The 22,084-nt window shown below is 37.9% G+C and overlaps 1 protein-coding gene across 2 annotated transcripts in view; it reads left to right on the top strand.

Annotated features, from left to right (window-relative positions):
* Window positions 1-22,084, top strand: part of SATB1 (SATB homeobox 1) — a 67,620-nt gene that overhangs the window by 42,609 nt on the left and 2,927 nt on the right. For both annotated transcript variants that reach the window (XM_075271428.1, XM_075271429.1), the window contains exon 9: window positions 1,956-2,111. In XM_075271428.1, the coding sequence (XP_075127529.1) occupies window positions 1,956-2,111 (156 nt within the window). The remainder of the gene's footprint in view (window positions 1-1,955; window positions 2,112-22,084) is intronic.

Genomic DNA, 22,084 nt, shown 5'->3' on the forward strand with positions numbered 1-22,084 from the left:
GCCAAATTCTTCCTTTTGAACTTACTATTCACTATTGGTCCTGGAGTCTTATCTTTTATCCATAGCTATACCGTCACACTCACACACACACAACTACAGTAATGCTAAAGAAGCTTTACCTAACTTTGATTAAAATATCTTTCAAAGATTATCACTAAAAGATGTCATCAGGATGAGCATACGCTGTTCCAAATTATATAGAGTTGTAATCCAGTAGGATGCCCAACGTACCCTACTATGTATCTGTATGCCTCTGATCCCTATCAGATTCTGTGTTATGGAAAGTATCTCTGTAATATACTAGTAACCTTCAGCAGAATATAGTGTTGAAGGCTCTGTAGTAGACAAGTCTCAGTGTCCTGCCATAGGGCATCCATGCGTATGGCTCTGTGGTGAGCTTGAAGCATAAGTATGTCACCCTCTTATATCTTTGAGATACGTATAATCCATCGAAGCCTTGCTTCAGAGTCCATGGAAATTTGAGAGGCTACTGAAAACTTTATGGGTGATGTTACATTTTTCTATCCTGTCTGTGCACTTGATTTCAGGTTCAACGTGGCTTGCAAGTGTTTCCACGGGTATAGATGACATGCTGCATTTTTTGCTTTTCCGCAACGTTTTTTTTTCTGTAGTGTGGCTGGGATTAGCCAAAATCTCATTCACTTTACTTGTATTATAAAATGTTGCGTTCCGTAGCGGGAAAGGCTGTATTTCCACAACATGGGGCTATAGCCTCATGGCAAGGACATGTTTAGGTTTGTTGGTACAGTTCTTAAAGCAAAGAACAAGTTAGGATCCTAAACAGTGAGAGCTTATAAATGGTAGATACCACGTAACCTTTTTTTTATTTCTCAGTGCACTTATGGTAGGGCAGAGCATTATGCCAAAAATTATGGATTTTTTTCCAGTTTACAGGTGATTTTCAATTTTATTCTCAAATTTCATGTGTGCCTTGTTCTAGCACCGAGATATTGACTATAGCAGAGAAACTGTTGATCCTAGCTTGCAAGTACAAAATATATGAGATTCCGGTATGGAGCGAACATCGATTTCATGATTCTGATGAAAATCAGAATTGTGTTTCTTTGAAGTGAAAAATTAATCAAATTAATTTAATTGTCCCCTTCTAACTCCTGATTTGGCTTCAAAAACTCCATCAAAATGCCACCCCGTTAAATCTCTGTATAGATCTGTACTATTATTGTACTTGTATGCAAAGGAATAAGATAGAAGGTATATGTGTATATATATATATATATATATATATATATATATATATATATATATATATATATATATATATTATGATGAACAAAAAAAATCTTTTCATCCACTAGCTACATTTAGGGTGAAAACCATGTATCCTGTCCATGTATACAATCTGTTCTAAAATCGAAACACACTAGATGATACGGATGGGTGTTGATATAGGCAAAATACAAAAGAGCAAGGTTAAACCATGTTAAAGGGGAAAATCTAATCAAAATAATAATAATATAAAAAAAAAAAACTTGGAATCTATGATGCCGCCATTGTCCTTTTATCACAGACATAAATCATCACGGTTATGTTTCATGCCGTTCAAGATAAGCCAGTCTATTCAAAGACAGATGGTTAAATTCTTTCACATTAATTGCAGAAAGCTTTCTGTTGTACATTTGCACGCTTCTGTGAAAATATCTGGCTTGTTGCCACAAAACTTGCTCGATGACTTTGCTATTGCTTGTTGGCGTTTGACAATAGTCTGTATTATTAGAATAGGAATCTCGAAGTGTCAGGAGAACTGACTGCGCCATTTATACAATATAGCGCTCAAATAAAATATGGTCACCTTCTAGATTGATTTTATTTTGGATTTCTATTGTATCAAAATATATATTAAGGCAAAAAATCTCTGTTTTTATTTTGTAACCAGAATCTGTGAGTAAATTTCCTCTCTTAAATGTATGTTCCAGGTCAAAACAGCTACCATTGCAACTGAGAGAAACGGAAGCCTGGAGAACTGCAACATGAATATTAATGCTTCCATCTATGATGAGATCCAGCAGGAAATGAAAAGAGCTAAAGTATCCCAAGCACTATTTGCAAAGGTTGCAGCTTCCAAAAGCCAGGTACATAATATTCATTTGAAGAAAAAATATTATTCTGCTTTCTGTACAGGTCTAAAGCGGTCAAATGTTTGAGAGGTGAATTTAGTGCATTGTACACAGGAAGGTTTCAATGTCTTATTGCTCCCCGAGCATCAAATCTGCTTCCATTTTCTACGAAAAAACAACATAAGCACTAACAGGTTTTAGTTAGACTGGTAAAATATTACAATATTTTAGAAGCTGGGAGGGATCGCATCTTAAGGCCAAGGCCACACAATGTGAACACGTTGCAGAATTTCTACTGTGAAATTCTGCAGCGTGTTTTCTTGCAAGCTGTCAAAGCAAAAAACACCCAAAATTGTGTGGTTTCTCTGCAGGCCCTCTGTGGCTTTCATCCTTTGCAATTGTTTAAAAGTGTCTGTCACCAGAATCTAACATATCAATCCAGCCCCGCAGATAGATAGGTTGGGGTCACCTAAATCAAACAGTGTTTTCCTTTGTGAATCACTTCCTCCGTTACTGTTTTTGTCAATACTCAAATGATCTCTTTGGAGCAGTGCGGGTGATGCCACCTTCTTCGATAAAGAAAAAACGACAACCTTGTTGCTCCAAAGAGCCCATGTGTATATTGAGAAAAACAGTGATATTTCTGCAACAGAGACATCAGTTCACGAAGGGAAACACTGTTTATTACACGTGACCCTAACCTATCTAGCTGCAGGCTGAGTTGATATTCTGGATTCTAGTGATAGACTCTCTTTAAATCTCATACACAGTGCAACCACTGAAGATCGTAGTGGGTTCGCTGATCCACTGTCATCACACACCATGTGGCCCCTGGCCTAATAGTGATTGTGGGATTATATACCAATATTGACAGCAAGTCCTATCTCAATGGGAAATTTACATGATTCGCTTTCAGCTGTGGTCAGCATGGTGTGCAGCAGGACGTGCTCAAAAGGGATAGACTGCCGGTCCCTTAATAGGATAATCATAATGTAATATACAAATAGTCTTATTATAAACTACAGGCTCATAAATATGATGCAGATACTGCCAGGTCTACTGTGGGGCCATTTTCACACTGCCATATTTTTGCTAGTATTTGTAACTCAATACCAGAAGGTGACCAAAACACTAAAGATGTAGACATTTTTCTATTATACTTATAAACTGAAACTTCCTCTCTTCATTTTGAGTTCCAAAGACTGATACTAAATATTGACCCAATGTTAGAGTGACCATATACTTACAGGAGCCGTGCAAAAGAGGAATGTAACTTTGGCTATGTATGGGTACTGGCAATGCCAATAGCAGTAGTCACGCTCAGTAATTCACTATTGGATTAGCCAAGATACAGTGTCTCTGATATTTCAATGAAATAGTAAGGGTGTAAGAAAGTGACCCATTGTTATATTACTAGAAATATGTATGTTTGTGTATGTATTGAAACCTGGTTAATATGATACCTAAGAAGTCAGATTGGAAGTAATTAACTACAAGCTTTTTCTTAATTGAGAAAGCACAGCACTTGCCACATTCAGTAACCACTAGAGATATGTCAGATGCCCGTACAGGGTTAAACCACTGGTTACCTAGTGTATTCGGCAAGGAGTGGCTGGCAAGGATCCCTGTGCAGAATACTATAGAAGTGGCTTTTTAATCCTTTATAGGTATCTGGTTGATGCCCTTATTTAAAGGGGTTTTCCTGAGTACGGCAAAAGTGTTGAGCTCATGTTAACACAATAAACTTGTCAGTATATTACCTCACTGTTCCTATGCTGCCATTGCTTGAGCCCACCATTGGTGTAAGCCTATGTAATGATTTGTCCATAATGACAATACATGATATAACAGGACAGCAGATCTTTCCTGTTTCCAGGGGCCCAAGCAATATCAGCAGAGGTTGTCCAGGACTATATTGAGCTCCATTTTCTCTTCTCAGGCCAGTCACATCACATCTGTTGATCAGATAGCCATGCTGGCAGCTCACTCCCATTCTAATGAATAGAGCTGAGCTGCAGTACCAAGCATAGCCACTATAGAATGTAAGATGCTCTACCCTTTAAGGCTAGGTATATTGATAAGTTACTTTAATATGTTGGTTTAATATTAAAGCCTGCTCTGTAAAGGTGCCCATACACATTCAATAGATGTTAGCCAAAAGCCTATTGAGCTGAAATCTATTGCCCAGATGCCCCCTGGTATGTTCATAAGTGTGAATGGGGGGACTGAGGAGTAAGCTGCTGCCATACAACTCTGGCTGTGGCTTATCTCCATTGTTGGGTAGGGTCCAAAGGTACACCAGAAAATCATAAAATCAGCAAGTGTGGCCTACTTTACTCTTATGTGTATAGGCACCTTTACTTGATCTTATAATCTTATTTTATTGTTTATCGGGGGTGACATGATCCCATATAGATGTCAAACTACTAACTGTTTTATAAGAAACTGATAGGAATGTTGTGCACACTTATATGAGAGAATTACCCTGCAGTATAAATTCATTGTCCTATCATATTTTATGCTATGTTTCAGCTATTGATGTTCTTAGCATTGTGTTAATCTTTTTTTGCATATCGTTGTTGTAGCTATGTGTTCATACACAAATCTGATGTTCTTTTTAATAAGCTGTACACTATTATATGTGACTTGTGTATGAAGAATTGGGAATTGATGCATCATGTGTATTTTAGAGTGTTGTTGGCTCCTCTTTGCATTTTTTTGTGCTGTACGTTTGGAATAAAGTTTTTAACCTTTTCTGAAATTTGCAATTGTTTAATTCAAGAGCAATCTGCAGTTCTTTCTATTCCCTCTGAATTTTTGTTTCATATTTATTAGCAATATCTGTCCATTTTATTCAAATGTTGAGTGTTATTAATGGTAAAAAATAGGCATTTATAATAAGACCAGAGCACCTTGTTGCTCATTCCCTGTTTGTTTTAAAGCGGTTTTCAAGGCTTACAGATTGACAACTTCTTATAATAAGTCATCAATAGGGTTGAGCCAATCTTGAGATTTCAGGATCGATTTTAAAACCCAATGTCCGATCATTTTCCAGCCGATCGCAATCGTGAAATTTGCTCAATCACCGATCGGAATCTGATCTTTTCCGATCCCGATCGCTCAACCCTAGTCAATGCTTCTCTATGGGAAAAGTCACTTTTAGGGTTGAGCCAATCTTGAGATAACCTCCGACCTCGATCCCGCTGGAAAAAATGGAGATCGGAATTTCGATCGCGATCGTGAAATTTACTCCGATCTTTTCCGATCCCGATCGCTCAACCCTAGTCATCACTTGAAGATCCGAAGGTCCGACACCTAGGACCCCTACAGAACTGCTGTATGAAATGTCCGCATTGTTCAAGTGAGAGTTGCAGCCTCTTCATTGCAAACCTGTCACAGTCACAATCCATAGTATAGCGGCTGTGCTTGGTTTTGCAGCCCAATCATTTTCTCTTGAATGGGACTGAGTTGCTCACAGGCCATTTGACTAATGAATGTCATGGCACATAACTTGTGAAACGGTCTCTTCAAATTGCTGACCTTGGGATTCCCCAGTGTCAAATCCCTACTGCTTGTCAATTGATCACCTATAAATGTCTGTAAACACCCCTCAAGGCTCCCTCACATGGCCCCATTATAGGGTCAATTAGCAGGAACTCTCAAAAAACACTCCAAATCAAGACAATCTTACAATACTCCATATTGATAGCTTGTATAAATAAACCAGGAGACTAAGTAAATATACATTAAGTAAATATACATTTTGAAGCCCATTATCTATACTAGGTGACTTCAAAATGTATCCCACCAACACAATACAAAGAATGCACCAATGGATATGGCCTTACACAGATACCATGGCAGAGGCAATAATAACAGCCGGCCTGTAGTTCTATTGCCACCTCCTACAGGTACAATCGCATTCAGAGAAAAGGCTTCAAGTAAAATCCAAAAATTCTTCTATTCCCTCAAGCATGTAATCAGTATTCTGCAACCATGCAAGGTCAACACCAAGGTATACAGGACAGTCCTTGTCTCTTATCATCCCTATATGAAAAAGGGGTACTAATTTGCCTTTTTAGTCTATCTTTGGGATCATCAGGGTTCATAGATAGGGTAGGCTTATATGTTCTTTGAATAAGTCTGCATAGTCTGAGAAATTTGTATTCTGTACTAGCAATGTTTAAGCCAAATTACAGCAAAAACAGAGTGTGTGTGGTGGGGGAGAGATATATGTATACATTTGCACTGGGTACTTAGACCTTACCATTTGCTTATTTATTTATACCGGCTTTCATTGTGTTTTATTGTGGATGAACATTTTAATTCATTTTTATTAGCAGGAACTATCATCATTCCTGACAATTGGTCTATGTACATGTGCAAAAGAACACATCCCTCATCCCTAGAGACCGGAAGAGCACGGGGAGAAGTTCCTTGATAACACTATGGGACATTATACTGTATGGAGGGGCCACTATGGGACATTATACTGTATGGAGGCCACTACTCTAAGGAGGGACCACTATGGGACATTATACTGTATGGAGGCCACTACTCTAAGGAGGGATCACTATGGGACATTATACTGTATGGAGGCCACTACTCTAAGGAGGGACCACTATGGGACATTATACTGTATGGAGGCCACTACTCTAAGGAGGGATCACTATGGGACATTATACTGTATGGAGGCCACTACTCTAAGGAGGGACCACTATGGGATATTATACTGTATAGTGACACATCTATGGCACTGTGGGGGTTGTTATTTTACATGTTGAGGCCATGTGGGGGCACTGACTGGGCTATTAAACGAAGTATGAGGGCACTGTCATGGACATTCTACTCAGTACCCTCAGTGGGGGCACTGAGGGGGGCCATTATACTACATGTGGGGGCCCTGAGGAAGCCTTTACATAATTTTTTAACAAAGGTTTCAAACAAAGCTTTATTTTATTACTTTGGGGGATGTTTTCCCACTAGGGAGTAGCTTAGCTGAGGTTGTGTTTTCTGCCTACAGTTAAAAACATTTGGGGCTTTTTTTGCATTGGCTCTGGCCTCTTAATAATTTTGGTACACCACGGGATGATCCCATGTGCCAGAAGTGAAATGGGACTGGCGTAGAGTTACTTGTTCAGGCGTCCCTGTCAAAACTACACTTCTGCCCCATTCTCAAACCCAAAGCAATCTCAATACTAGGTAAAACACATAGATACCCAACACAAACTCGAAGCTCCAACTTAGTATCAATGTATGAATAACATACTTCTGCCCCAGAATAACATGACTTCTGTCCTATTCTGCCCACTTTTTTTAAAAGTGGCAAGTGGGGCACAACATTGGAAAAGTTGTAATCTATGTACAAAAACACATGCAGATACAACAAAATTGTATATACAAGAAAACTGGCGTCCAAGGTATGACAAATTGTCCCACTCCATTCACTCACGGCCAGCAGGGATCTTGAAATGGCCATCGTTAATTTCCAGATTTGGTGGACAGATAAAGTCTTGTAGTAGAGATCAATAGAAAGCAAAACAAATATTTAGTTGGCAATAGGAAATTTCTAGGCACATTGGTTACCTGGCTCCTGGATTTAGTCCAGTAAGGCTGAAGAGAGATTTCTTTTTATCCAGGCGAAATATCACTGTCATAGAAATGTGTCTGAATTTTAGTGAACATAAAAAATGGACCAAAACAGGAAAATAAAAGAAAAAGTTTACTTTGTGGATTATCTCATTTTATATAGTTAACATTTTAATAATTGACGATATACATACAAATCTTTGGTCATAAGTTTGTATTGATCCAAGCAAATGGATACTAGGCAACATGTATACCAGTTGCAACACCACACATCACTAAGCATATATTATCACAACGTAAAAAGTCAGGAAAAAGGGGAGAGGGAAGGGAAACACAGCCCAAGCAGAATGTCTTCTAAATTTTCATGATTCTTGAGTGCACTAGTGGAGAGGGGGGGGGGGGGGTGATGAATAACTAGCATCATGCAGGGGCTTGTGTCCTTCGTATCCTTACTTCTAATCTTATTATCTGAAGTCCAATATGAAGGACACAAAAAAATTTATATATAAGTTTTAATTCATGTTAGTAAAAAAGACAATCAAAATTCCAAATAACAAGGATCTGAGTAACAAATATAAGACAGAGTGAATTAGCTTACGCGTTTCAGGGTAGGCACATTCAACCCCTTATTCATAGTTATGAGTAAGGGATTGAATATGCCTACCCTGAAACGCGTAAGCTAATTTACTCTGTCTTATATTTGTTAATCGGATCCTTGTTATTTGGAATTTTTATTGTCTTTTTTACTAACATGAGTTAAAACTTATATTTTAATTTTTTATGATGCTGGAATTTTATGCCATTTTTTCCATATTCATTGCCTATTGGTCCAAGGTTTGTTCCGTGCTTCATCTTTTTCATGGTTCATATACTTTACATGTTTTGGTTGTAGCGGTGACTTGTTTGCACTTTTGCTAATATATATATATATATATATATATATATATATATATATATATATATATACACTGTATGTCCTATATAAATCTAAAAGAACATTCTTCTCAATTTGCTACACTGAAAAGGAAAAAAAAAACTTGTATTCAAGAACTGAAGAGTACAAATACTACTTGGATGACCTCAGTATATTGCACCACAAAACACACATATTCACATGCAATGTTAATAGTTGCATGCAAAGCCTCAGTTGCAGAAAAAATGCAGTCTAAACCTCATGTAAAAACATGTGTTTCACCTGCACACACACATAACCATCTCCATCTTTTATCCAGGCCCCTATTCACATCCACTCTTGTCCAGCTTGTTTTCTCCTTCCTCCTCTACAGCTTTCTCCACATTTAGATATTAAGCTCTTCGCACTCGCTCTTGTAGACATAGTCATCTCCCAGCCTGTAATCCCTGATTGTGCCTTTCAATACTCCTTGGCACAATGTGTGGTACAGCTGATCATACTTGGTTGATCCTTAGTCATTCCTATTGTCCTCTATGGATAATTATACGGTGCCCTATTTCCTAAAAACATTAATAAAGACTTTTTTTTGCACATTCATCACCAATTATCAAAGTCATTAGAATTCATACAGAAATACAAGATCTAAGCAATACTCATGGCTATACTGATACCGATGTACCTAGTGCAGGGACTAACACCCAGGAGACAATGCCTAGGTCCGGTACCCCACCTCTGTTGGCGTGGAGAGTAAGTCACCATCAGAAAATTCTGGCCCTGGCTTATACCACAGGGGAACAAAGGATCGGGCATAATAAAAATGAACACAGTGATACTTCCATCTCTGAAATCGTCAGTCGGGGGTGAGTTGGGAATCCACCATGCACATAAGATAGGCAACCGACCCCGCTGAAATTGGCGTGTTCAGCTGACTTTTTCTCAATGTATAAGGTCACTTAGGTTGAAAATAAATAGGTGCGAGCACTGAGGGCAGAGAGTCTTGGTACCTCCATTTTATCACATTAATGGCTTTTATTTCACATATTCACTAGTATGTATGTTAAAGAGACGGTTATTGAAGGGTGCCATCACATATGCCATCTCACTGTAAAAAAAATGCTTATTGTATACCAATGTACACTGTTGTGGATGCTATCTGACTAATGTAACCTTATGGGCCCATTCATCTTATACATTAGGAGCTTTCCCATCATATGTGCTTTTCATACCTCACAATGTGATGTGACTCCTGCCTAACATACATAAGAAAATCCAGTTTGATAGCATGCATGAGTGTGCATCAATCTTTCAGGGTTTCCTCTATACATTATACTGCATAAGGTTATGCATGGCTTCCTCTTATGTAGAATCATAATGTCCTTTACATGGACTGTAGGAATTTTAGCTTAATGTAAGTCAGTTTTGATTCTGTGGTCATTGTGCAACCCTCAGGGGACATGTTCCAAACTAACACAAAAGAGCAATGGAGCAAGTACCAATTAGATTCCATCTTTCATTTGTAGCAGCTCTCTGGGAAATGGAAACAATGACCAGATTGGTTGCTCGGGGCAGTTGCACCCTGTTGCCCCTTCACTGGTTTTGATAAATCTCCCCCATTGTGTGTGTATCAACATATACACACAAACAAATGGGCACGTAAACAGTAGAATCTCAAGCGCATCCCTACCCCTTAATCAGCTTGAAAGTGGTAATTTCGGCAACGCGTTTCTTTTATTGTTGGGTTCTAAACATTAAGTGCTATTTAAACATTAAACCGAGTTGTTTATATTGGTTCACTGCTCAGCATGTCATACATCAGGCCACTGTCATCTCTTATGAAGTGTAAAATTCTGTCATGAATCATGGCTTGTATATCAGAAATTACTGTAATTTTGATTGAAAATTATAGGGCTTTTGAAATGTTTCTAATTGTGATAGAATATTTTGTTTATCTGGAAACCTGAATTCTCTTTTTAGATGTCTTTATTCACGTGTGAAAAATACATATTAGATGTTTAGCTTTTGTGTGTCTAGTGGGCTGTTTGTAAGCTCAATTTAAAATGGCCAAACGTTTATTAATTATTCTCTTCTGTTGTGTTACTATACTGAAATACAGGGACGAATGTGTCAGCTCAAGTGTGGATGTTATTTCAGTCTCACTGCATAATATTTCAATTTTATGTATTAAAGTTTTTAGTTATTTAACAAAGGTGATATGTTTATAATGTGTGTATGGTAGATGTACATAGGGTAGCTATAGACAGGGTAGATAGTCTGTAGGCATAGATTGAAGGTCATGCAATCTGTGTGTATATACAGAAATACATAGATAGCAAATAGCACATAGATAAACAGCATAGATATTAAACATATGTATATTCTTGTTTGATAGGTGTGTATAGATCATCTTTATGTAAAAGGATAGATAGATAGATAGATAGATAGATAGATAGATAGATAGATAGATAGATAGATAGATAGATTGATATGAGATAGATAGATATGAGATAGATAGATAGATAGATAGATAGATATGAATGAGATAGATAGATAGATAGATAGATAGATAGATAGATAGATAGATAGATAGATTAGATAGATAGATAGATAGATAGATAGATAGATATGAGATAGATAGATGGATAGATATGAGATAGATGGATAGATAGATAGATAGATAGATAGATAGATAGACAGACATGCAATAGATATATACATTAGATATACAGTATATAGGCAGATAGACATTTAGATAGGTATAGATATTAGGTAATTTAATAGATATGGGATGGATGGATAAATAGAAAGACAGATGTTAGATACATGGATAGATAGCTAGATTCTAAAGATATGACGAAATAGATAAATATTAGGTAGGCAGATATAAAGTAGATAGATAGATAGATAGATAGATAGATAGATAGATAGATAGATAGATAGATAGATAGATAGAGATTTTCCAGAATTATCTTATAACATGAATACAATTTTTTACTAGTATAGACATGTACAGAAAGCTATTTGAATATTTGCGTAAAAATCCCCAAACTAGATGGTTAGGAACAAGCAAGGGTCTTGGATCAGTGGTATTATTTTATGTATACATTTGTAGCTATTCTGCCAAGTATTCAATGCCGGTGACATATTTCTAACATGTTATACACTTGCCTGTCATACATGATTTGGCGCACATCACTGCTGTAGTGACTTGATACATATGTCACAAATCATTTTGTGTAAAAAGGGAACTGTTTGGGGGTGGAGTGAGCTGGGGCGGCATGCTGGGTTGAGAAATATATGGCGAAATATTGAGTATATATTTAGCAACTTAGTGTACATGAGAACTACTTTTCTAATCTACTTTAGATGTTGACTTTTATACATGAAATGTGAATATATGTGAGAATATATATATATATATATATGCATATTAGTATATATATATATATATATATATATATATATATATATATATATATCACAAGATGACAAGTGACAAGACAATGTGTTCTCCTCCCTATTCAGATAATGAGATTGTCACGGTATAAAATCTCGACTGGCTATTTTTCTTGTGTGTGTATATATATATATATATATATATATATATATATATATATGTATGTAGGTCTATTCGCTGGTTTGACGCTTCACGCTCTCCGTTGCAGTGTATTTTGTTGTACGTACTATTCCTCTAACAATCAACTCTCAGTATTGCTTTAGTTCCCTTAATTCACTAAATCAGATCATAGGCAGCATGCTGTCATATAATAAGGTGTCTGATCCTTATTACCAGTTTGTTGATGCACAGACTCCTTCAAATTGACCATTGCAACACATGGTTTCCCCTGAAACTAGCTGTGATAATTAGCGTGGCTCTAATGAGACAGAATGTCACTGATCTTGTGCTGAACTGTCGAGTATCAGCGCTACGGATGGGAGCTGTCAAAGGCTGCCATCTGTGACGAAGCTTGGCATGTCCCAGTTACACTACAAACTCTGGAGCATGCTCTTTATCTTTATGTCTGGCTTTGGATTACACTATAGAAATGATTCTGCATTTTTCCACTTGCCGTACTGTACATTGCATGGTGTTTTGTAGTAAACAAGCACTGGAACAGCTTACTACATTCTTTTTTTCTTATTTTTGGTAGACTGGATATGATCAGGGAACAAAACGCTATAAATAATGTAAAAAATGCTCTGAATAGATTGTGTTTGCTCTATTATGGTAGTTATTGCTCTGTGATGATGCTTGCAAAATAAATGCTAGATTTTCTGATGACGCTAACGTGTTATAGGCAGCATTGTGCTGGAATGCAGTCTTTTTTATTATTCTATTTTTTGTATTTTAGGATCGGCGTGAACGCCAACATCAAAATCATTTATAAAGCAATGTCATAGTGATTCCTATACACAACTTCTCTTATTTTTCTATTGAATGATGGGCATGTATGGAAAGCCATTATAGCACAGCGACCAGAACCTTGTCTTTTTCTGGATTTTTAAAAAATATATAGTAAAACATGGAATGTGGTAAATTAAAAGAAATGTAAAAACCTCTTGTTCCCTTGTTATATATCCTGTGGCCCCTGCACTACCGTTTCACTAGTTCCCACTAGCCTCTGTTACATACCTGCAAAAAAAATGGCATGCAGTGCATATAAAGGTTGCAGTCAGCCACTGCTGGGCAACTAAGCAAAGGAGTAAGAATTTTTTATTTTTATTTTGATTTATTTTTTTGCCACACTATTGACTTTTAGTAAATTTATTTTTTAATTTCCTGGACAGCCCCTTATATCTTCTTACACACATTTGATTAATATCAGTGGGATCCACTGGCTAACATGTATAGGGGCCTCTTGACCATCTGCTTGCACATGTTTGATAATGTTGGTTCAGCCTATAGATGCACTGCTGTCAAATGTGACTTTGCTTGTTTCCCTCTGCCCAATGCGCAAGTATATGGGGAGTTCATTTTTCAGACTGGTAGATTGATGACCTATGCTTTAGGAGAGGTTATCAATTAATGATCAACTGTGGTCCTATACCTGGGACCCCTGCGGATCAGCTATTTAAAATGAGTTCTGTTTCACAGGCCATTTGACATCTTAATGGGTCACGTGGTCTGTTCACAGCACGTCCCATTGACGTGAACGAGGCTGAGCCGCGATACCAAGCATATATGTTATAAAAGGCACGGCACTGTGTTTGGTTTTGTGTGAAGAGGTCACAGCACTGTACTAAACACTGCGGTCTCTTCAAGCTTTACAGTGCAAAGGCTTATAGTATGGCCAGCCACCCCTGAATCGCTGCTAGGGGTGGCTGGCCATAACTGATTTTTGCTGCAGTCATGTCCACTGTGGCATATCAGCTATGGAGATCCTGTAGCGGACCGGTTCTGCGTGTCCCTAGTCTAAGTGTGAGCGGTTGTGCTGTGGTTTATGCTGCTTTCAAGTAACTATGGCAGATCTCAGTACACGGCTTTACCATATCTTGTGAATATGCCCTTATATGAAAGCCATTTCTAAATATCCAACATATAAAAGTGTCATTTCTGATGCAGATGGCTTGCGCCTTGTTCACCTACGTACTATAGCACACTGAAGACTGTTCCAGTTCACTTGTCTTGTATACTGTGTTCATATTCGATAACTCCACAGCTTTTCTCCTGCAGCCATAAATAGTATAATTAATCTAACTCTAGTATTCATCACTGATACATTGTTACAGGCATGGCGCATTATCTCCATCACATGGGTTCCATTAAATCGAGCTGAGACCACCAGATTTTGAGACCCTGGAGATGGGTAGTTTTTGCAGGACTGAAAGCCCAGGACTGCTTATGATTCCAAAATATGCTTTGTTGCTTTTTATTTCCTCCTCCTCTGGCAGACCACACAGGGCTTGTTCTGAAGAACATTTTCACTAATCTGATCAGGCAGCCAAATACGCCGGGAAAACTGCTTTAATGATCCCACTAATTACCTCAAGTCAATATGAACTGTATTATTAGACTGAGGGAAAATATTCCATTAGGTCTCCCCCTTGGGAGTTTCTCCGCTTTGTGATGTCACCGAAGCCTTCGCCCTCTCGCTTGTAATTAATTTTATTTACACACGCAGGCACGCACAAGGTCACACCTGCACAACCGGAGCTGGCCAGGGAGTTAGTGGCACTCAGGCTTAATCAGATCTGTCATAATTACCATTCTGCATGTTTCTGACACACGCTGAGAAATATTTCAATTTAACTGCTGCTACCGGCACAACCAGATGTAGTGTGAGAGTGGCTGCATTGGAAATATTATTCCTCAGGATACACTCTCTCCTCCTCTTTTTCCTCCCACCCCCTCCCTATTACATCTAATGTGGCACAGAAGCTGATGTATCCTGTAAATCTTAAATGCAGTGCTAGCTTGATAACAGCCGATTACACAGTTTAACCACAAACAGCTTGTTCATTTTTTTACTAATGAAAACCACATGTGGAGAAGAAGAAGAGAAAAACATTTAACCTTTTAACTTTTTGGTGCAGTCTGCGTTTTCTCGCCTTCTGCGAATACAACATTTTCCGTTCGGAAGCTAATGTCTTGGGGTTTTATTTTTAGTTTATTCTCCTGTTTTTCTGCCATTGAGACTCGTGGGGCAGTGGATTACATAAGAAAATGATTTGTAGAATTCTGTTATTAGACTATAAAATGGTGACATGTACTATTTGTGCGTGCGCTGCTGGCTATACGATGAGCTGCCAGGGCGACATCTGCTCGGGCAAAAGCTTAAGATTCTGTTCACATTTCACGTATAGATTTCTACCGCTGCACCTGGAGTATTATTATCTGTGCTATAGAAATAAAAATTACTATTATTATATAATTATTTAACAGAAATAGAATCAATAGGGCTGGGACAGGAAGGACTTGGGGCTTATTCACACAACCAGACGGGTTTTTTTTTTCGAGATTTTCTCCACTTTTTTCTTCCCATATATATATGCATACATGCGGTTCCGCAGTTAAAATTAACATGTTGCATTTTTGAAAACTAAAGTTTTTCTGCAGTTTTTTTTTTTTTTTTTGTGTAGATTTGTTTAATGGGAATCTGTAAAAGGAAGGTCTTTTTTTCAGTTGCCAAAAATTCTAGAATGGCTTTAATAGGAATGGAAATGATTAAGGTAGAGCTTATACTTCTCTCTACTTCTAAACAATGTACAACAAAAAATACAACTTTTCCACAAACTCTGGCTTTATCTGTTTTTAGGTCCATGGAATTTCCTAGTAGTACTCTTTACAACCACTTGTGGGTCCAGGATTCAGTATTATTATATAAAAAAGGTCACCAATTTCAGGTCCACCCTAACCGTCTTCTTCGTTCTGCCAATAACCTTAGACTTGTATTCTCTGTTACCTGAACATCGCACTCCCATCTCCAAGACTTCTCACGAGCTTCATCAGTTCTCTGGAATGCTTTACTCCAGACACTCATATTTAATACCCAACTACAGTAGATTCAAAATGCCCTAAAATCACCCATTTGGGTTAGGCCTATCACATGACCTGATCACGCCTCCACACATTACACTAACATTTCTTAATCTAAGGTATCCTTTCTATTGTATTCCTCAGAACTTGTGTCCTTCATCTAGAAGTTACTCTGCACTCCATGCACTTATTATCTGTATATTTATAGATACTGGCTGGTGACGGGCTTATTCAGCTTCAATTATATGACCTTATGTATTAAAAGATGGCTGGCCAAAACTGTCATCACTCTCCGATGGAAGAGTGCCTCTCCTCCCTCTAGCTCTGATCTTGTAGCCCGAGTTAAGGATGTCTGTAGCATGGAGAACTTGACAGTCACACTTAACCATACTTTTGAGGCGTTCCAGGCTGTATGGTCATCTTGGGAAGCATACTGTATTTTGAATGGTCTCTGACTCCTTCCCCTTCCTTTCCTCCCCCACCCCCTCATTTCCACTCTCAGGTTTTTGTGATGTGTATACATTCCCAGTCTATTTGACGGTATATGCATTGCTTCACGTTCATGTTTTTTTATGTTTTCAACTCTTGTGTTGTATTGTATTTTACAAAAATCCTTTCAATAAAAATAGTTCAAAATAAAAAAATTAAAAAAAAGATGGCTGGACCATTGTACCAAACACGCCCTATTACCTCTTTTCTTGTAGATTGTAAGCTGTCGCGAGCAGGGCCCTCGCTCCTATTGTTTCATACATTAATTCCTTATCACATTGTATTATCAAATACTGTCTACTCATGGACACTCTGATTTGTAAAGCGCTGCGGAATATTTTGGCGCTATATAACTAAAGTTATTATTATAGCTATTGTGTCACACTTTCAATATATTCCATCAGAGGCCAAGCTGTTGCTGAGTAGCATTTTGCGGTATTTTTGTCAAAATCGAAATACTGGCATTTGTGAATCAGTTAAGACTTGTATTTTAGACATAGAGCACGGCAGATTGCGAAGAATTTCTATAAGACGGTAGAATTTGGTGGATCTTGTTCCAGCAACAGAATTGAACTTGAAGTCTTTGTGTAGACAATTGGACAGCTTGTTTCAGGTTGCCTCAGGTGCAAATCTGGCCAAACACATCATATAAATATTAAAACATAAAAACCGACTCCCTGGACCTTGTGAGCGCAAAGCAGCAAATGATCAGCCAAATTCATCCAGTTGTGTCATACACGTGTATTTTCAGTCTATGACTTAAATTTCCAATTACATTTTCAGTAAACATCCTTCCATCTGCCATTACAATAATTTTTTCCCCCAACTTTTATGTTATGAATTGGCAGCATATCCGTATGTTCTATTTTTATACGTACCTGCATGGCGGATAAGATGTCACCAATATAGCCTCCATCTTAGTATAAGTTAAGTTATATCTTGTTATAGAAAGGCATATACAGTGCCAGAATTCTCTAAAATTCTTCCATCTTTAGAATTGCTTCTTTTATTAGCGGCTTCCATGTCACATCAATTTCCTGATATCTACATGAATCATGTTGATATTGTTCATGCTTATTGTATATACCTGTTCTTTTTTTCTGGAACTGGTATAAAAAAAAATATCCAATCTCTAATATAACAATCCAACAATGATACATAGCACAATAACTGGTCAGATGCTTGTAGTTTGAGTGTGGAGATACAGAATATCAATTGCAATGTAGGATCCGTGTTTTTTTCTCATTATCATTAAGGCATATTTCATATTAAATTACATTGTGATTGAAATGGTAAGGAAGACAAAGTGCATCATTTTTGCCCTCAACTCTAATGTCTTTAATCAAATAATGACCTTCTGGAAATAGTTAATTTTAAGCATTTGAAAAGATCAATACCACTTTGCCACCAAAAAAAGGCAGAGATGATGAAATCTGATGTATTTAAAGTACCATTTCACCCTTTTAACCTAGTAAATAATTTAAAATGCTTTCAGTGCCTTTTTGCCGTCCTAATTTATGCCATTGTTAAGCATGGATATATGTCTATATATTGCATATATATGTCTATGGATGTATATGTGTATCTACATTATATCTACGTTTATGTATATTTGCTAGAGAGGTTGACCACTTAATTTTTTTTTTTTTTTTTTTTTGTTAGTGCCATAAACTAGTGAGCGGGTGCTAATAGGATGGGGCAAAATCTTTACAATCAATGTTCAGTGGTCCTGCAGTGCCAATATGGGGGAAATGAAGAATTACCTGGTATCCAATGAAATGGGCTGTCCAAGTAATGCATGAACGTACCACGACGCCCTTGTGGATCTGTGGCTTATATATAGGGATCTTCAGCAAGGACCACAGTTTGCTATTAATGTTGTATCTTACTATCCTGTAGTGGAATATGGTGTTAGGGGGCATTCACACGGAGTAACGCGGCACTGATTCTGGCATGATAACTTGTGTAAGAATCAGCGCTGCAAAACAGAATCCTATTGACTTCAATGGGTTCCATTTATCGCAAGTAACACATTGAAATCAATGGGTTAAAAAGCCTCCCATTGATTTCAATGTATTATGCGGGTTAAATGGAACCCATTGAAGTCAATGGGATTCTGTTTTGCAGCGCTGATTCTTACCCATGCCAGAATCAGCGCTATGTTACTCTGTGTAAATGCCCCCTTATATTACCTTTATTCATTTATATAGCTGTGTGTTTCGACAAATATTTGCAGTGTACTTAAACGTCTAAAACATTATTTCTTATAGTTATTATTATTAGAGATGAGCGAACACTGTTTGGATCAGCCGTTCCGAACAGCACGCACCCATAGAAATGAATGGAAGCAGCTGGCACGTACACTTTGCCGGTGGCCGGTCGCCATGCCAGGTGCTTCCATTCATTTCTATGGGAGCGTGCTGTTCGGAACGGATGATCCGAACAGTGTTCGCTCATCTTTTATTATTATTATTATTATTATTATTATTATTATTATTATTATTATTATTATTATTATTATTATTGTACTCTTCTTTATAAAAGAAAAGTGTCTGGTTATTTATTTCCTTCCCCTTGTCTTTGCTCTTTTTGCAAAGGCCCCAGAAACTCAACATTTTTTTGATGCTACATTTTACAGTATCAGCAGTGAGATTTTGGTTCATCTCATCCACACATTGCTCAACAAGTTAGTTTTAGTTGTGAAATCATCAGCATTTTTCCTAAATATTTAATAGGGGGAAGGAAAAAAGACAAGGAAAATGCAACAAAAACACAATGAAAAATGCTGTGGAAAAAAAAGTGTGTTTTCACATAGCTATTTGCCTTACACTCTCTGCAGTCGCTGATCTTGTGCATACACTGAAATCCCGTACACATACAGTAAACTAGTTTACAATGAAGTCAATGGAGTGAGAAGAATAGAGAGGGTAGAAGGAACAAAAGGCAGAGAGACATGAGACCAGCTATGGCCTCTAGTAACACATTTATCTCACAACAAAGCTGAATAATCATTTATTCGCTCATCCAGCTCTGCAGTGTATCATAGAGGGGAGTCTCTTATCTCTCTGCCATCTCTCTGCCTTCAGGAGCTGTCATCTTCTTCCCTCTCCTTTGGCTAGGCTTTTATTGCCTATTGCTTAAAGCTGAACAGAGTACTGTGTATGGATTTGACCTGGGGGAGAGTAAAGGGACAGTGCAAGAAACAAGCAATAAATGATATTACAAAATGTATTATTATCACCTATATTATTGCTTACATTATCTTAGACCCCATAGACATTCTGCTTCATTCACCGAGTTCGGTCCGAGATGTACTTCCCTCTATGGTACTTTGGTTTGGATGACACGAAATAGGATTGGTCCTGCTCTATGTTATTGGAAACGTAATGGACCATTAAACTCCTCCTCGGAAGAGCATTGGCCTGTACACTCGGTCATGTGCATTAGGCCATAACGTGGAGCGCAATCTGGCACGTATACATGTGCCGGCAGATGAAGCGCTCAAAATGCTCCCATTCATTTCAATGGGAATTAGGAACGTATACGCTGCGTTATTTTGCACCCTGTTTTAGTTTATTGCAGTAATGATATGCCAGGAATGTCATTGAGCACCATTTATCTCCTAATATACCAAGCCAAGAGGATAAAGGAAAGAAGAACATATCTGTATTTTAAAATAACATGTACATATTTGTTAGAAATAGCAGCCTATATAGAGATAGCTAAGATTAAAGGGCTTTTCCATAACTGTTCATTTGAATGGCAAGCTGCAGTACCATTCATGACCACTGCACATTGTATGGAGCTGTGCCTGTTTTAGAGCATCAATCAGATGATCGATGTGAGTGCCGAGAACCTAACCTCTTCCAACCTAATATTGATGACCTATCCTAAGGATCCTGTAACGCCCATTACACAATGCTTTTGCAACCCTATTAATATATTTGGGAACTTTTGTTGTAATGCTATATACAAGTATGCTGTTCTACTGGTAATAATACATTTTATTTATATAGCGCCAACATATTCCGCAGCACTGTACAATTTATAGGGTTCAGATACAGACAGACATACATAACAAAGAACGTCATTTCACACAATGGGACTGAGGGCCCTGCTCAAAAGAGCTTACAATCTATGAGGTAGAGGGGGTGACACAAGAGGTAGCAGGGGCGGCATTGCTTATACAGTGTTCAGACAATTTTGTGCATTAGGAATTGTGATAGGCTAGTCTGAAAAGATGCGTCTTTAGATTGCGTTTGAAACTGTAGAAGTTGGGAGTTAATCTTATTGTCTGGGGTAGAGCATTCCAGAGAAGTGGTGCAGCTCGGGAGAAGTCTTGTATATGAGCGTGGGAGGTTCTGATAATAGAGGATGTAAGTGTTAGATCATTGAGTGAGCGGAGAACACGGATTGGGCGGTAGACAGAGATGAGGGAAGAAATGTAGGGAGGTGCGGCTTTATGGAGAGCCTTGTGGATGAGAGTAATAACTTTATATTTTATTCTATAATGAATAGGCAGCCAGTGTAGTGACTGGCACAGACCAGAGGCATCGCTGTAGCGTCTAGCCTGATAGATGAGCCTGGCCGCTGCATTCAGAATAGATTGTAGAGGAGAGAGTTTAGTGAGGGGAAGACCGATTAGTAAGGAGTTACAGTAGTCAAGGCGAGAATGAATCAGAGAGACAGTAAGTGTCTTTAGTGTATCTCTGGTAAGGAAAGGGCGTATTCTGGAGATGTTTTTGAGGTGGAGGTGACATGAACGTGCGAGTGATTCAATATGAGGGTTACAATCATTGGGTTTTTTTTCCGTTTTGGCTGCTGTTCTTGATTCTTAATGATAACTTAGGTGGGGTTACCTGAAGGTTATAACGCTCCCAAATATTAAACAACTTCAAGCCTATATTTAAGCTATTAACTACTCCCTCATTAATAATAAACCTTTAGATAAGTTAATACCCCACCCTTGTCCATAAATCTCCATAATTTGCGAGAGATTCATGAAAGGCTTATAGAACTAATGAAAATGATATAAAACAGGGAGTGGCGGCACTATAATTAAGATCTTGTGCAAACTATCATCTTCACAGTGTCTCCTGTAAAACCACATATAATCTATGACTGTGATCCCCTTGTAAGTAGATGATTGGGTTCCTTCCTCGGAGTTCAGCTCTGCTGTATATAAATGAATGATAAACGCTCGGTTTTGAAGACCTTATATATTTGAATAAAATGACATTGAAATTATTTTCAGCATATTCTTGCTTACTGTTGCAAGACATCTGCAGATGGTGCCTGGTTGCAGTGCAGTGCATAACAATATTTCTTGTGTGGCAGATGGATTTAAGACCTTTATTTCACAATAAATTTCGCTTTACAATACATAACTTTACAGGATTTGTGTTGTATGTAGCAGGTTTGAACAGAGCCCGGCATTCATCTGCATGGCATTTTCAGTTCATACATAACTCGTGCCAACAAGTTAAAGTAAGTGGCGAGCTAGGTTACTGGCTTCCGCTAAAG

The sequence above is a fragment of the Leptodactylus fuscus genome, chromosome 4, assembly GCF_031893055.1.
Source record: "Leptodactylus fuscus isolate aLepFus1 chromosome 4, aLepFus1.hap2, whole genome shotgun sequence".
Classification (NCBI taxonomy): domain Eukaryota; kingdom Metazoa; phylum Chordata; class Amphibia; order Anura; family Leptodactylidae; genus Leptodactylus; species Leptodactylus fuscus.